The 17,069-nt window shown below is 47.2% G+C and overlaps 1 protein-coding gene across 2 annotated transcripts; it reads left to right on the forward strand.

Moving 5' to 3' along the window:
* The first annotated feature begins 3,135 nt into the window (after positions 1-3,135).
* On the forward strand, positions 3,136-16,847 carry tmcc1b (transmembrane and coiled-coil domain family 1b). Of its 2 annotated transcripts, XM_084445576.1 has the most exons (8): positions 3,136-3,180; positions 5,281-5,457; positions 7,911-7,952; positions 9,744-10,538; positions 12,012-12,431; positions 12,792-13,279; positions 13,735-13,870; positions 16,504-16,847. In XM_084445576.1, exons 4-8 carry the CDS (start codon positions 9,942-9,944, stop codon positions 16,816-16,818), a joined length of 1,956 nt encoding a protein of 651 aa, XP_084301702.1. In that variant the 5' UTR covers positions 3,136-3,180; positions 5,281-5,457; positions 7,911-7,952; positions 9,744-9,941; the 3' UTR covers positions 16,819-16,847. The 2 variants fall into 2 exon arrangements, with proteins under 2 accessions (XP_084301702.1, XP_084301701.1); XM_084445575.1 differs by lacking the exons at positions 3,136-3,180; positions 5,281-5,457; positions 7,911-7,952 and adding an exon at positions 8,234-9,008 and having other exon boundaries at positions 9,077-10,538.
* The last annotated feature ends 222 nt before the right edge of the window (positions 16,848-17,069 follow it).

Here is a 17,069-nt window from a genome sequence, read left to right on the forward strand (position 1 = left end):
GCGAGGTGCGACTGCAGCGAGGAGCTCCTGGAGGTGGAGAGGCTGGACCTGCAGAACAGGCAGCAGGCCCTAGCGGAGGCACAGTTTGTGTGGCCCTTCATATCAGTGCCCATCATTCTGCCAACTCCAGGTAGGCTAAGTGTGTATATTGTATACTCTGTCTATTCCCACACTGCATGCATTCCATTCAATGTCGCTAATTGAATTTTCCTCCCTTGCAGATGATGCAGATGCCTGAGACACACTGCACACACTCACCACACACACTTACCACACACTGCCCACCCACTACAGTACACTGCGCACACACACTACATACACTCACCACACCACTCATCCTTCCTAGGTGTTGCTACCTTGTCGTGATGGGAAGGCTTGTGTGCCTCCATGACCATGAAGGCTATATTGGTGGGGGGTCACCCCCCAGCAGGTTCAACCATGCCGGGCAGGTTCAGGGTAGAGGCCAGACCAAAAGCAACAACTGGCCCTCCAGGTTGGGGGTTGGGCATGGGTCTAACAACCCCACCCTGGAAAAAGACAGCCTGTTACAGGACAAAAGTCTGAAGAACAAACCTGCCCATGTTTTTTCCCGACCAATATTAAACAAGTTCCCTTTATCCTGTATATTTGTCGTTTCTTGCCACATTACAACAGTAGAGGTTTTGAAGAAGGCACACAATATAACAAACAACATTTGTAAGATCACTAAATACTGTGAATCTGTTAGCAAAGTACACTATAAGGACAACAGTATTGGGCCACCTACACATTACAACTTTCATGACATCCCATTCTAAATGAATAGGCATCATATGGAGTTGGTCCCCGCTGTGCAGCTATAACAGCCTCCACTGTTCTGGGAAGGCTTTCTACAATATTCTGGAGCGTGTGTGAGGATATTTGACTATTCATCTAGATGGCCTCATTGGATTAATCAATTCGCCAGGATATCTGTCTGACAATATATAAAGACAGACAGAAAATTTATATCATCAAATGATCCCTTTACATAAGAAAATGTTGTTGTTCACAAAGTGGATTATATTAGGCTATGGATAGTCCGTATATGTTGCTTGGCTCAATAAAAGTTTTAAAAACAACATTCCCATGATGTGTTCTGTAGGCTCCATGACATTATTTTCATCATTCAAGTTAATTGTATTTTGTGTACACTAAAGATGTGAATCGCGCAGGTAGGATAGATAGATGTGCGCTGTATTGCAACTCTCCTTTTTAAAAGTGTAATTTTGCTCTAATCGAGCTAAAACTATAACGGGATGAACGGAGCGCATCGCCAAGGGACAGCTTACGATGGGGTCCGACCGCCCTTCGTAACGTATCCCTTGGCTATGGTATACCTTGGCTAAGAAGGCTATGGGAAACAGTGCTTCGGCTCCAAGGAGGGCTAACGATGTATCTTCGGAAGGTACATCGTAAGGGCGATTTCCGATGTACCTTGGGTGGAGCTGTTTCCCAGAGCCTTCGTAGCCAAGGTATACCTTGGCTTAAGAAGGTTCTGGGAAACGAATCGCCACCTAGAGGTGGACCTAACGACGTTCTTAAGAAGCACGTAGCGCTACGATGCCTTAACGATGCCTCTGGGAAACGCGGCCCAGTTTTGTACCAGTTTGTGACTCTCACAACCTCAGATCCAGTGCCTGGATACGGTTCCAGGTACCTGCTGTGCGGACTGAGGCTGGGAAAAGGAGCCTTTTTTATTCTGGTCCTTGGTCTTGGAATGACCTTCAGTCAAGCCTCAAACTGATGGCACTTATTCCTTTAGCCAGTTTTAAACTGAAATTATCAGAAGTCCTTACCACCAGCTGCTCATGTAGTAATACACCTTAATTTCTTATTGTTCCCACGTGGTCTACACCTTTTGTATATTTAGTTGTGTTGTTCTCTGTATTTTATATGTCCTTGTGTCTTTCTATGTGAAACTTTGCTGCCTTCTTGGCCAGGTCAGTATTGTAAAAGAGATTTTATCTCAATGCTTTTTATCTGGTTAAATAAAGGTTAAAAAAATAAAATAATAATTACCCCTTGCCTTATAGGTCAGATACTGTCCCAACCCTTATTCTAACCCCAATTAATGAAATGCAAACTGCTAGTTGTGAACTCATGAGCTAACTGGCTATCCCACTCTTATTGTGCTGGATTAGCATTGGAATTTATGTCCAGGCGACAAGACACATCTTAATTTATCAGGCATTAAAGGATAATGCTCGTTTTTGACAACCTGGACCTTATTTACGACATATTATAAGACGTTTGACTCACCGAGATCACTTTGGGGTAGTTCGGAGGCATGTAGAAGAAATTTAAAATCCAGCGCGAGCCAGTAGGCTATATCCATGTAATGGCGGTGGTCGGGGCACTTACAATGCAGTTTCTAAAAATCTATTTTCTGCCGCATCAATCTGTCTTGATGAATCGCTAGTTGTGCTTACATAGAGCATATAGGCCTGTTGTGGTTTTTCACATGCCTCTGTAATATGATCTTTAGAAACGTCTTTAGACACGAAATAGCTTCCTCACTTGCTCCAGCACGCATGCGCACAGCGTGCTGGAGCAACGATTGCGCGCTGTGCTGGAGCAAGTGAGGAAGCTATTTCGTTTCGAAAGACGTTTCTAAAGATCATGGCATGTGAAAACCACAACAGGCCTATGCTCTATGTAAGCACAACTAGCGATTCATCAAGACAGATTGATGAAAACAACCGTTTCGCGGCAGAAAATAGATTTTTAGAAACTGCATTCTAAGTGCCCCGACCACCGCCATTACATGGATATACTGGCTCGCGCTGGATTTTAAATTTCTTCTACATGCCTCCGAACTACACCAAAGTGATCTCGGTGAGTCAAACGTCTTATAATATGTCGTAAATAAGGTCCAGGTTGTAAAAAACGAGCATTGTCCTTTAATGTAATTTCAATTCACAGCTATTTCAGTGGCATGACTAGCTTTCGTCCTACCAGTCCTGAACAGAAATAAGCCAGCCACGCACATAAGCCAGGCTGGATCTGGCCTGGTTAATTTCATGGAGGTGAGACGCGAAGGATCATACAGTACTATCTAGGCCTGCCTCATTCAGCCCTACGTCTGAACACGCTCCCTGACGTCATCGTGGGAGTGTTCCATCGTTAAAATGAACGGTCAACACGAAGCTCTACAGCCGAGTAAGTTGATGCCTGGAAATACTCCGTAATATAACGAATATTATAAATGTGCGGTGACGACTTGCTGTTATGTATTCTGAAAGGAGTGTTCTGGTCATGAACTTGGATGTCGAACTGTTTAACCTAATGTGGTTAGCTTAGCTAGCTAGCCGTCAAGCTAACGATAGTCTAGCTAGATACGTTATAGCAAGCTAACGTTACAACGGCTCAGGCTATTCCCTGGAAGGCTGACAATTCATTGGTGGTTCTGTTTTGATTGGTTGTGTAGCTAACGGTAATTGAATAAAATTGGTTCTTCGTGGAGTTTAAATAATGTAGCTAGCACTATGGCAGTGAAAAATGAAATTGTCAATCATTAACTTTTAATTTGTATTATGGTGTGTTAGGTTTGTGTCTCCGACCATACTGCTCCAGTCCACTAAATAGGTTGTGCCCTGCTGTAAACCAACCTGTTCAGGAACATTAGCTAGCTAAGCTAACGTTAGTGCCTGGAAGGCAGTCTGACAGGTTGTAACGTTAGCTTCATATCACACTTAATCGTGATAATAGCATTAAGTCGTATTCATTTTGAGCGACATGCGATTTGATGTCGCTAGCTAGATCAATCGAACTCATTTGAATGATAATTTAATTATCATTAACTTAACGTTACAGTATCTATAACAATACAACTGAGACACTAGCTAGCCTAAATCTAACCGTAGCTGGCGTTAAGGTGCTAACAGACGTTTATCTGCCAAAGCTAGATTTTGAATCGTCTGCATGCATGGGTGTGTCAGTGTACGATGCATGTGTTACAAGATTCAACATTGCAGCAGCCTTACTGTTAACGTTAGCTAAACTGGTGGTGGAAAATACTTTAGAGCCAGACTACAGTAGCCTTCCCCAATCCCAACACTGAATGATCTGATGGTAACGCCCTGGGTCCTGGTCACCTGCAGGGTCGGGCTAGCTGAGCAGAGCAGCGCTGGTGTTCAGTTCAGACGCTGCAGTGTCGTGATGCGCCGGGTGAGATTCTTGCCTGAATTGCCTGGCACATCACGTTAGCTAACAGGCGACTTATTGACCGCCAAGCTAGAGTAAGTGCAGTGACATATATGCCAAACTTGGTTATAGCTGCGAGATTAATTGTGCTTGGATTGCATTTTACTATCCAGCTAGGATGAGAGGCGTAAACAAGCACACGATGAACAAGCTTTGCCCATTCTAACGTTTGGTCGAACAACAACTAGCCTAGCCTACCTAGAAACCTAGCCTAAACCTCTTCATCATCTCTACATGCCTATGTTGAGCAGCAGCAGCCAGGCGATTCGCGGGTGGAGGAGCATGCTATTTGCCTCAACTAACACAGATGTACCTAATAAAGTGGCAACTGAGGTATTTCGGTTGTTCAAACGGTTAGAAGGAGCAATCCTCCATTTCACCGGGCAGCTGACTGTGGATCTGAGTTTGATGAATAGGTTCACAATTGACTTGTCAATAAGCATGACGTTTTAGAATATTAACAATAGCTCAAATTTTAACTTGAACCATTGTGATTTCTGGCTATGACAGAATGCAAAAATGCTAAAAGTGTGCACGTGTCCACCCTGACGGCTACAGGCCGAAACGCGTAGGTGATCAACATGGTGCATTAAATTATTTATACTCAAGGAGACCTAGAGTGTGCGGCTTTCTTTCTTTCTTTTAGTTATCCCACCGTTAGTCGGCACCTCGCCTAGAGAGGGTGTGCTCCAGCTTTCTCCCTAGGAAGAACTTTTAAAAGTGTGCATAATGCAATTATTAATTTGTTTAAGTAGGCTACTTCGTCAATCAATGACTGGGTGTACAATCCCATTAATGGCAACTATAACAGCATGTTATGGATATATCAGGGATTGTTCATGTTATGGATGTGATGCCTGTAGCAGGTTAAGCTACTGTAGCAAGTTATACAGGAATAATAACTGCCCATTTGTTGTTGGTTAATGTAGCCAGATTTTCTTCACACTAAGACTTGTGTGTGGTTTTCAGCGATGGCCTACTTGGAACAATCGCAATTACGTAAATCATGAAGACCTGCTCTTACACGCTGTCTTTCTCCTATTTCTCTCACTGTAGCATGTGATATTACAAAATGTCCATGGAAACAGCTGACTGAGGTTGGGAGGAAAGCCCGCCCGTATCGTTTGTTCAGCCCTACCAGAGGAAGTGCTGTTTGAAACTCCTTTGGAATACTAAAGCCTTTCCCTATGCAGAGAGAAATCACAGAAGGCCTGCTGATGATCCAGTCTGAAGGTACGTGCCCTGGTGGGGGCTATATAATGCTGAGTTGCATCTCCCCACCACCCCCCCACCCCCAAGTAAGCTAACGTTTCATATGTCAGAAAGCAGAGACTGTCCCTCTTGGTAAATTAACTTGGGTGGATGAGTGCGTAGGGTGATGACACAGCATATTTTTGTGTTAGGGCGCAGCTACGGGGTTACGCTGAAGTGGCCTTTGAGTCTGGTTTTTGTTATCTAGTTCATCATGTTGACCACAGTAGTAAAGATTTAGAACAGGGTCACAAGTAACAATTTTGTGCAGCAGTTTTTTTATTAACACACACAGTAGCTACACACGTCACACACACACACGTCACACACACACACACACACTGTAGCTTGTGTGACCTTGTGAAAGGTTAGGTAGGGGAATGAGTGCTGGCTGACCCACTTCAGAGTTCAGACAGACTATGCCCTACAGGAGGATGTGGCTGTCCTCTGCTGCCATGCTGTGTGTGTGTGTGTGTGTGTGTGTGTGTGTGTGTGTGTGTGTGTGTGTGTGTGTGTGTGTGTGTGTGTGTAGGCTATAAATCTGTGTTCATGGCCCGTCGATATACGGAAGTAGTGTACACATCACCTCTGTTAGAAACCGCTGCAGCAAAAGCGCCTGGGTCTTGTCCTAGATCTCGCCTCAACCTCTTCTGTCTTGTTGTGTAAACGCTATCTCTCTGTGTGTGTGATAGAGAGAAGGGTGTGGCAGCCTGTGGTGTTAGAGAATGTTTTTTGGACTCTTCAGGCTGCGGCTGGCTTGTTGACAGTGACACACAATAGCTGTGCTGAGTCTCGGAGTCACTCCTCTGTTTGTCCACTTAATAATGCATGGACAACACAGCTAGATGCATCCCTGCAGCTCTGTGTAAATTACCCCCCAGGCCTCGGTGTGTGACACGCATGTCACTGTCACCCTCTGGGTGCACCTGTGTACCTGCTCCTCTGTTCATCTGTATTCACTTGCTGCCTGACGCCTCAGCCCAGCTGGAGTCAGACATTTTGGCTTGAGCGTCAGGCCAGTCTTGATAGTGGTTTCTGGTGTATTTTCCGGCAGATTTTAGGCATTTTCCGTACAAGTGACGCGGTACAGTAAGTGGTTAGTGATTAGGTGGGAGTGCAGTCTGGGCTGCTAGCATAGCTTCTCTGTGTGCGGAGGAGAAAAGAAAGGATGATCTAAGCTGGGTGAGGTAAGACGCTGGGTGTAATACTGTTATTGGTTCGTGTTGAGGTTTCTGTCATGGTAAGAAGATGGGCCTACGCAACACTGGGTGTTATATGAGATCGTGTCAGCCTTGTGGGTGTCATACATCTAGCTGCTGAGCAGGTCAGTGTGTGTGTGTGTGTGTGTGTGAGTGTGTGTGGGGGGGGGGGGGGGGGGGGGCGGGTTAGGGTTATAGTGCTGATTGGATGGTTGCTTCTGAGATCTCTGATTGATTGGCGTGTTCTTGCTGTCTGTCAGTGACTAGCTGGCTCTTAGCTTGCGTACTACTATACATCAGGGGCCTCATCAGCTTGTTGACAGTGTCTGACCGTCGGCGTCTCAGAAGCTCTCTGTGTCTCTCTTTGCAGCTTAAGTACTTAGTTTTATCCCTCACTACATTTATTACAGGGTTTGCACAAGGTGCTGTAAGTGCTTAAATTTTGAGGGGGGGGAAATCAAGTCTTGGTATAACTTGAAAATAGCCTCTTTTTAACAAAGTGCTTAAAAAGTCCTTGAAATAAACAAACCACATAACGCAGTCTTGACCAAGGCTTTGTTCATCAAGTCATTATAATTTAATTGCTCAGAAATCAGAAATTGCTCATCTTGTTCTTTTTTGTTGTTGTATATATTCTGACTAACAGCCATAAAAACACCCATCTCAGATTTTAAACTGGATTCCTCTTTACAGAATTACCATCAGGAAATAAAATGGCAGTTTGTGGTCCAATCAGTTATCTTATTTCTCCTGAATGAAATTGAATTTCTAAAAATACAGGTTGCAGAAGAATACTTAGATAATCCATCTGTCACTCTAGAAACAATTGTAGAATGATTGGGATGGCTGGTGTCATATTGGATTGATCCCTAAGTTTCTCCCTCTAATTCTTTTTAATATACATACATGTATTAGAGCTGTTAATGTGTTAACACTCGTGAAACCTTAACACGTTTATTTTTTTTTTTAACACAAATTATATATATATATACACATACACACACACACACACACACATATATATACACATATATTATAGATATAGATAGGTACATAGACAGAGAGATGCATTTGTTTACGTAATGCCATTAGGTTAATGACAGTAGCCTGATTTGTACATCACAGATTGAGAAGAAGTCCGTGTGTATCAGTATCAAATACACACAGCATCAGGCTTCATCCAGTTGGCTTCAGTTGATGTAAATGTTGGTCTTGTGTTGACCTCCTCCTCTGCAGCCAAACCTGTACTGTGAGTCAGAAGAGGAGGCTGGACGAATGGTAAGATGCTTCTCCCTCTCTCTCTCTCTCTCTCTCTCTCTCTCTCTCTCTCTCTCCCCCTCTCTCTCTATCTTCCCTCTCTCTCCCCTCTCTCCTTCTGTCTCTCTTTCTCTCGTTCTGTTTTCTCCCTCTTTCTATCTTTTTTTTTTTTTTTTTTTTTTAGCTCTCTCTAGCTCATTCTCTATCTTTTTGATAATTAAAAGTGTCTTTATACAAAGTGATGCGCCTGAGCCCTGAAGAACCTGTGGAGTTCGTAGCCCTGGTCACCCCCGTGGCCAGCACACACTGAGATTTTACTTTGAGGCCAAAGCTCTTCAGTCAGATTGTGGTGTAACTACTGGCTTGAGTCAGATAAGAGCAGTGACTCCACACTAGCTTCCCATCGCTCATCATCCTTCATACACCAGTAACCCTCATCCAGATCCTCACTACTCTTGACGGAGCATAACCATCCACTTATATGCACGAAAAATATCTGAATTGCTTCAATGCCTAAACATGCATTTTAAAGGACAATGCTCGTTTTTGACAACCTGGACCTTATTTACGACATATTATAAGACGTTTGACTCACCGAGATCGCTTTGGTGTAGTTCGGAGGCATGTAGAAGAAATTTAAAATCCAGCGCGAGCCAGTATATCCATGTAATGGCGGTGGTTGCAGCACTTAGAATGCAGTTTCTAAAAATCTTACATAGAGCATAGGCCTGTTGTGTTTTTCACATGCCTCTGTAATATGATCTTTAGAAACAAAAAGCTTCCTCACTTGCTCCAGCACACATGCACATAGCATGCTGGAGCAACAATTGCGCGCTGCAGGTGTGCGCCAGTAACGATAGCCCAACTACCGTGGGTGCCTCTTATGGTGCACGCCCTCTGAGGCGTCACATAAGCCTTCTCCCACCACCCGGCTGCGCAGAAGTTTTGCATACGGTTGCGCTTTCCTAGATTTACCGCAAGGTCGGGAATTGTAAGCATTTCCCGGTTAATGTGCACAATCTCCGACCGTACGGGAGATGTGAGAAATACTAACCAATTTCTCACATCTCCCGCAAGGTCGGGGAATGTGCACATTACCCGGGAGATGTGAGAAACGCACATGTTTCTCCTACATTCCCCGCGAGGTCGGGGAATGTGCGCAATAACCGGGAAAAGCTCACATTCCCCGTTTTCTCACATTGACCGTAACAGATATACTGGCTCGCGCTGGATTTTAAATTTCTTCTACATGCCTCCGAACTACACCAAACTGATCTCGGTGAGTCAAACGTCTTATAATATCTCGTAAATAAGGTCCAGGTTGTCAAAAACGAGCATTGTCCTTTAATAATATGCCTCAAGTGCCACAGTATCCGTGGATGGTATCCAATTTGAAATAAATTCAAGCATTTCAGAAATCATTTTTGGAAATGTAGACCTATCAGTTTTTTTGCCTGGCACTCTCCATTGCTGTAGAATTCCTTCTTTATTAGTAAAGTAGTGTTGGTATTTTGTTTGTCATTGTTGTGGGTCTGGTCCTCTAAGACATGTTGATTGGCTATGGAGGAACTCATGGCTTTCTGGAAACATTTAGTTTCTATTCAGGCTATTTTAATTGATATAATACACAAATCCTTGGGCCTGAAAATTTGAAAATGAGCCAGGCTCCAAAGTGGAGCTTCCATGTCTCAGAGCCAGCCCAGGCACTGCTCTTGCTTTGATGATGTTATGTTTTGCTTCTGCTGCTTATCTTGTCATCCCTCACTGCTGCATGTCATAATCCCTGTTCTCTTCCTTCCTGTGGTTGACGAGCATGCCTTTGAGCCAATCCGCAGATGCATGCACACTCGCAGGGCCCCACTGCGCGCCGCCCACCCTGCTTCCTGGCTCTGAACCGACCTTCTCCGAGGGGGGGTGTGTGGCGGCGGGGGCCGTAGCTAGACCCCCGCCCCCCGCCCCAGGGTTGAGCGTCCCCCACCCCTCCGCTCCCCGGGGGCCTGGCGCCCCCTGATGGATCAGGCTGGTATTGAGCAGAGTCCCGAGGAGCCGGACGCCGGGGGCCGGGCGGAGCCGGAGGTTGGCAGGAGGGCATCCGAACCGGAGCACGGCCTGTCCAAAATTACCCAAAATGCCCTGGAGAACATGGGGGCGCTGGGTCACGGCCTGAAGCAGCTCTTCCAGCCGCAGCGCCGCCGGTCCTCCGTCTCCCCGCACGACGCCGCCTCCGCGGGGGCCCCTCCCCTCCAGCCCCCGGATTCAGGGCCGGAGGTCGGGGACGCCCCCGCGGCCGGCGCCCCGGACTCTGACCCCCACGCCGCTTGCGCCCCCCCACCCGCAGCTCTGAGCCGCGTCCTGCTGCAGATCCGCAGCGCCCCCCCCACCATGAAGCGAGGGACCAGCCTGCAGAGCCGGCGCAGCAAGGCGGCCGCGGCCGGCGACCCCCCCCAGAAGGGCAGCCCCCAGATCCACCGCCGCAGCACCCAGGAGGCCCTGCTGCTGCAGGTGGGCCGGCCGCGCTCCTCCTCCACCACGGATACGCCCAGCAGCCCCGCCCTGGCCGACGTGCTGCTGACCTCGGGGTACCAGTCCACCGAGGAGCAGGACAGGGTGAGTGTCCAGCTAGGGCCCCCCCACCCCCCCACCAGGACCCGCCCGCCAGAGTCCGGCCACACAGACAGACAGACCCCCCCGGAGAGCACACATGGAGATGAACCGCAGTTAAGACGTGCTTTCCGCTCGATTTACCCTGATGCCCATCTTCAGTTTTGGGTTCATAAGGTGTGTGAATGGTGCATCTCAGGGATGATGGGGGGGGGGGAATAGGCAAAATGGCCAATGTCACTTTCACTGTTTAAAAAACATGTTTTTTGTAAAGATCATCTAATGGAGCTTAAAACTACCAGCAGAAATGTAGTTGAACCTGAGCCAGGCGGACACAGCTGCGCTGCGTGGGTGGGTAACACGTTCCAGATTATAAACACTGTTATAACATAACATATACCATTTCTGAAAGTTGATGGCGTCGAAAAAAAGGAAAAGATGCCTACACTGTACGTTAACCACAATTGTTTGTAGGCCTATTTATTTTACATTTTGCCTCCAATACTGTATATAATTGGTATCAAGGAAATGTTGAAATGGTGCAACATGCATCTTTAAATGTTTAAATGAAATGCGCTTTATGACATAAAAGGCCATCAGATTGGAGAGAGAGTGAAAGGGGAAGTGGAGCTGAGCTGGCCATGTTATCAGATCAGAGATTGCCTGTGTGCATCGGTCACTATGGGCTCTAAGCCTTTCTATATTTAGCCGCCACTGTCTCTTGAGTGTACTTCAGGTCAGTGAGCACTTGCAGGGCCGAACCAAGCTCAGAGTCTGAGCAACGTGGCTCTCTGGGCGCTGGTACCAGTGTCCTCTGTCATGTCACTCAACGCTGCTGAAATGTTAAGGCGTTCTGTATGCAAATACTGCGTTTTATCTCTGGCTGCTCACGTGTTTATATGTAATGATCAAGCCACAAAGCCTGTTACATAGTACACACGCGTAGTCTTTGACTTGTTTGACAACTGGCTGACGTGTACCCCATAGCAGTAGTGTTTCATGACCATGTTAGTGAACTATGGCCACTGTTCGTGTGAGGGGAAGACCCAGTATATTGTCTGCAATGCTTAATCGTAACGACCAAAGCTTCTGATCAATAAGTACCTATCGGTCAGTTAGGCTGAGGGTAAGCTCTTCAGGCAACACAACAACACTCCCACATGAGTGCAGCCATCAGACCACAGCCGTCTAGACTGTCATTCAGTGACTCAACACATCATTTTCACACAGGCCACGCCCCCTATCGTCATCATGAAGATGTGTGACGGGTTTATACGTTATTTTACTTTGTTCTTTTTCTTGTATGATTCCCCTCTTTAGGAGAGTTACTGTGAGATACTGTGCTATCTACTAACTCGTAAAGGCTTTCGTATCCTAATCAGCTAATTTATTTATTTTTCTTCTATCCCATCCTCCTTCCATGTTCATTCTCTCTCTCTCTCTCTCTCTCTCTTTCTCCCCGCCACCCACACTGGTCAGCTGGAGCGTTTTGAGGGCTCGGGCGCCGCCGTGTCGCCCAGCGCCCTGCCCTGCGGCGCCGACGGCTACGACGGCGTGGATGGCACCCCCGACCCCCAGCGCACCAAGCAGGCGGTGGCCCAGCTCCAGCAGAAGATCCTCAAGCTCACGGAGCAGATCAAGATCGAGCAGACGGCACGCGACGACAACGTGGCCGAGTACCTGAAGCTGGCCAACAACGCCGACAAGCAGCAGAGCGCCCGAATCAAGCAGGTGTTCGAGAAGAAGAACCAGAAGTCGGCCCAGACCATCCAGCAGCTCCAGAGGAAGTTGGAGCACTACCACAGGAAGCTCCGGGAGGTGGAGCACAACGGCATCCCGCGCCAGCCCAAAGACGTGTTCCGAGACATGCACCAGGGACTCAAAGACGTAGGGGCCAAGGTTTGTCTCTGTGTGCTCTGACAAGAAAACGCTTTTGGAGTCAGTGTTGATCCGTGTGTGTGTTGCGTATTGTGGTGTCAGTGTCTGAACATGTAGATTGTTAAGGGTAGAGGTTTGTTAGCCTGGTAACAGTGTCATGGGCATGGGACCACCTTTCAGAAGCACATATCGCAGTCCTGTGATTAGACTAGCACTAGACAAATTCAGACAATGGCATTCCTCATGAAGTCCACTTCCCACCCATACCAGATGCACGCTGCGCCATTTCCAGGCTAAATGTCCTGTGATTGAATTTGATCATGAGGACCAGGCTAGCCCTGCGGTGACTCACCTGTTTCTGCTCAACTCTGCCCCCTGCAGATGACAGGTGGCTTCTCCAGCTTCTCCCACGCCACGCACTCTGCAGCCGGGGCCGTGGCGTCCAAGCCCCGGGAGATCGCCTCCCTCATCCGCAACAAGTTCGGCAGCGCCGACAACATCGCTGCCCTCAAGGACTCCCTGGACGAGGCCCAGGGGGAGGAGGGGACGGCGGGCGGGGCGTCCAGGGCCCTGGGGGGCGGTGGCCAGATGCAGTCCAGCCCTAAGTATGGCAGCGAGGACGACTGCTCCAGCGCCACCTCGGGCTCTGTGGGGGCCAACAGCACCACGGGGGCCCCCGGGGGCCCGCCCAGCTCCAGGGGAAACACGCTGGAGCACGGCCAGAGCTCGGGCTTCGACGCGCTGCTCCACGAGCTCCAGGACCTCCGGGACAGCCAGAGTCGGCTGGAGGGGTCCTTTGACAACCTGAAGGACCACTACCAGAGGGACTACTCCATGATCATGCAGGCCCTGCAAGAGGAGAGATACAGGTAGCGCAGTGCGCCACGTACATTCACAACATGCCTACATTTACCACCAAGTATTTAGGGAAGATACTTTTAAGACACCCCTATTCACTTCAGAAAGGCGTTTTTCAGTTCAAATGACGCTATCATCAAACACGGCAACAACAAACAGCTCGTCTGCTGCATTGTGTGTGAGCTGTCGGACGGCTGTGGCTCAGGAGGTAGGGCGGGCTGTCCAATGATCGTAGGGTCGGTGGTTTGATTCCCGGCTCCTTCCTCTTGTCCACTTCCTCCTGTCCACATGTCGAAGTGTCCTTGGGCAAGACACTGAACCCCAAATTGCTCCCAATGAGCAGGTTAGCACCTTGCATGGCAGCTGCCGTCATTGGTGTGTGAATGAGAGGCCATTGTTAAGCGCATTGAATAAAAGTAAGTTTAGTCCATTTACCAGTTGTCCCTGACCTCCGTTTTGTTCCCAGGTGTGAACGTTTGGAAGAGCAGCTCAACGACTTAACTGAGCTCCACCAGAACGAGATCCTGAACCTGAAACAGGAGCTGGCCAGCATGGAGGAGAAGATCGCCTACCAGTCTTACGAACGAGCCAGAGACATTCAGGTTCGTCACGCCAACACCTGGAGTATTGTAGTTTTGAATCTCTGCTCAGTTCTGTATTTTGTGGTGGACTGCCTTCCAGCACTTGGAAGAAAATAAGATTCTATCTCATACACGACTATATGATCCACTTGTGTTGTATCACGATAATGGCGTCTTTTACATGTGACCTTAAAGAAGTAGTAAAGGGAAAATGCATGTTTAGCCCTGTTTTAAGGTTACTTATAATCATATACAATGGTTCAGATCAAAACGTTGACAAAGCTAGCATTTTCGAGAAAGTTGATAATTGCTCTACCACCGTTTTGTTCATACAATGGATGTGGATGGGCATCTTGAAAAATCATTCAAAAACATGTTAAACTCTCGATTTCAAAGACAAGAAGCTCACCGAGGGTGTAATTGGTGTCCGTTGGTGTTCTGACATCAAATTCGCCGAAAAGTATGAATCCTGTAGGGTTGTATTTATCATTTTATGAAATCCATTGACTTGTATTGAAGCGGCCGTTGTAGACGTGTAGATCAATCCGCAGAGGGGATTCAGGAAGCGGAACTACTTACGGTAGCGGCTTTTATTGTTTATATTGCTAGGCCACCTAGTTTGCAGATGTTTACACACGTATGTGCTGCGACTAGGGATGGGAATTTCGACTAATTTTAAAACCGAGTAACCTAACCTGATCCTACTCGAGTAACCGATTAGGACTACTCAAAAATAAGATTACTCAAAAAAAGCGCATTTAACCCCGGCCCCCTCGGAGGGGAATACGTTTTTTTCCGCCGTTATTACCGTAGCGGTGCTTTCATGTCTCGTCCATGCCCTTGCAAATAAACATATTTAAAAGCCGATGTGTGGTTGGATGCATTACTTATCATCAGATTGAATAACCCACAGGTTTTCATGAAGCTATCGGAATCTAAAAACACAGCCTTTTAATGTGGATGCACTGCCCAGCTCATAGCCTATTATCGTTAGGCTACACTGAAAACTCTAAGCCTACAATATGCAACCAGACCTCTAATTTACTAATCAAAATTAAGTATTAAACCAAGCCTTTACTGCCAATGCCGGATAACAAGTGAATTAATTTTTTGCGTTATCTAAAAAGCACCGTGGCACTCACTGCCTATTTCCAATTTATTGGACAATAATGGATGTTTCGGCGTCAAGCCTTCATTAGAGAAATGTCCATGCAAAACTAAATAGATTTATTGAAAAATAGGCCATTCATTCATTCATTCAATATTTATTTATGGCAGGCTGGAAAACTATAGGAGTAGGCTACGCGCATGGGCCTGTGCTGGTACTCGCTGTCTTTTTCAGCACCACCTCATTACCAACATGATTAGCCTACCGCAAAATGATGGGAGTGCTGCGTGGAGCCAGAGTACAAAGTCCACTCACACCACTGCCTACTATGCACAGTATGCAGATAAAAAAAATCAAAGACCCGGTACCAGCGTTTAATTGTCAAAACAAAACAAATGAAGTGGCATATATATAGGCTTAAGGCTATACTCACTAGTTCTCTCATAGGCTACCTACGCTGTGAAAGTCCGAGGCTCGATCCATAAAATGCTTTAACACTATGCAAAACCACGGTGTAGTTTGATCCGAAAATGCTTAACAGTATGGAAAACCGAACCTAGGACATCTAGCATTAGCAAGCCCATGGGCTAATTATTGCTAGTTTTCGTGACCACTTAACTTTGCACCCAAGAACTGTGTCCAAGTAAATAAATATAGCTTTTAAAACGTAACCAGTTAGCTGGCTAGACAGTAGTCAACTAGTAATCAGTCATCACTGCCCCTGACAGCTGGCTGAATTTATTATTTTTACGATCGGTGCACTTTCAGATATTCCGTTTAATAGCCAGGCAGGGGGGTCCCCCGGGATCCCCAGACAGCTGACGAGTCATGCCCTATAATATCTGATCATTGGTTGCCTGAAAGAGCCGCAGTGACGTTGGCAGCGCCTTTCTGAAAAGTTGAGATGGCAATGTTTTCAAAAAGCCGGAGCGCTCGAAAAAAGACTCCGTATACAGCGCTTTTCTCCAGGCAGCCGCCAACGCTCTATCCTCTTTGGTAACAATTGAAGAAGGGCACAGGCGCTCAGAAATGCGCGCTTTCACGGCCAAACATGCCATATTGTATAGCCTTTAGATTAACCGAGTAGTGTTTATTTTCCGACTAGCAGATCGCCTACTCGGGTACTCGGTTAACCGTGCACATCCCTAGCTGCGACTAAATAGTTCTATGCTAAATATTTTAAAAAGCCTTTCCAGATGAACTAGAATCTTACTTTATGGCGAATTATGTCAGAACGCCAACTAACACCTAGGTGAGTTTCTTGTCTTTGAAATCGAGAGTTCAACATGTTTTTGAATGATTTTGAATGATCCATCCACATCCATTGTATGACCAAAACGGTGGTAGAGCAATTATCAACTTTCTTGAAAATGCTAGCTTTGTCAACGTTTTGATCTGAACCATTGTATATGATCATAAGTAACCTTAAAACAGGGATAAACATGCATTTTCCCTTTACTACTCCTTTAACAAATGTGACCGTCCTCACAGCCGTCCTCACAAATGTGACCGTCCTCACACTAACCTTGCCCCTCCCCCCCTGCAGGAGGCGCTGGAGGCATGTCAGACGCGCATCTCCAAGATGGAGCTGCAGCAGCAGCAGCAGCAGGTGGTCCAGCTGGAGGGCCTGGATAACGCCACGGCGCGCACGCTGCTGGGCAAGCTCATCAACGTGCTGCTGGCACTCATGGCCGTGCTGCTGGTGTTCGTCTCCACTGTGGCTAACTGCGTGGTCCCGCTGATGAAGACGCGCTCGCGCTCGCTCTCCACCCTGCTGCTGGTCATCCTGCTGGCCTTCCTCTGGAGGAACTGGGAGGCCATGTCGCAGTACCTGGACCGCTTCCTACTGCACCCCAGATGACCTGCAGGGGGAGATTGTTTTCAATAACAGCTGAGGGACAGGGGAACGGGGGTTGGGGGAGGGGGTGAGTGTTCTCCAAATCGTCCCTGGTGTCCCCCTCCTTCAGATCTTTCCCAGAAGGCCTTGGAGAAGACGTCGCCAGGCTGCTGCTGTGGCGTCTCCAGTGAGTTCTGAGGAGGAGGGAGGACGCTAGGGTGCACTAAAGAGTTTTTTTTGGCGGGGGGGGATCTCACCCAGCTCACCTCTGGTGC

This window comes from Borostomias antarcticus (genome assembly GCF_949987555.1).
Source record: "Borostomias antarcticus genome assembly, chromosome: 11".
NCBI lineage: Eukaryota > Metazoa > Chordata > Actinopteri > Stomiiformes > Stomiidae > Borostomias > Borostomias antarcticus.

Coding starts and splice junctions, on each gene's coding strand:
- tmcc1b (XM_084445576.1), top strand. CDS start 9,942: ATGGATCAGGCTGGTATTGAGCAGAGTCCCGAGGAGCCGGACGCCGGG. Junction 10,539..12,011: donor CCACCGAGGAGCAGGACAGG/GTGAGTGTCCAG, acceptor CACACTGGTCAG/CTGGAGCGTTTTGAGGGCTC. Junction 13,871..16,503: donor AACGAGCCAGAGACATTCAG/GTTCGTCACGCC, acceptor CCCCCCCTGCAG/GAGGCGCTGGAGGCATGTCA.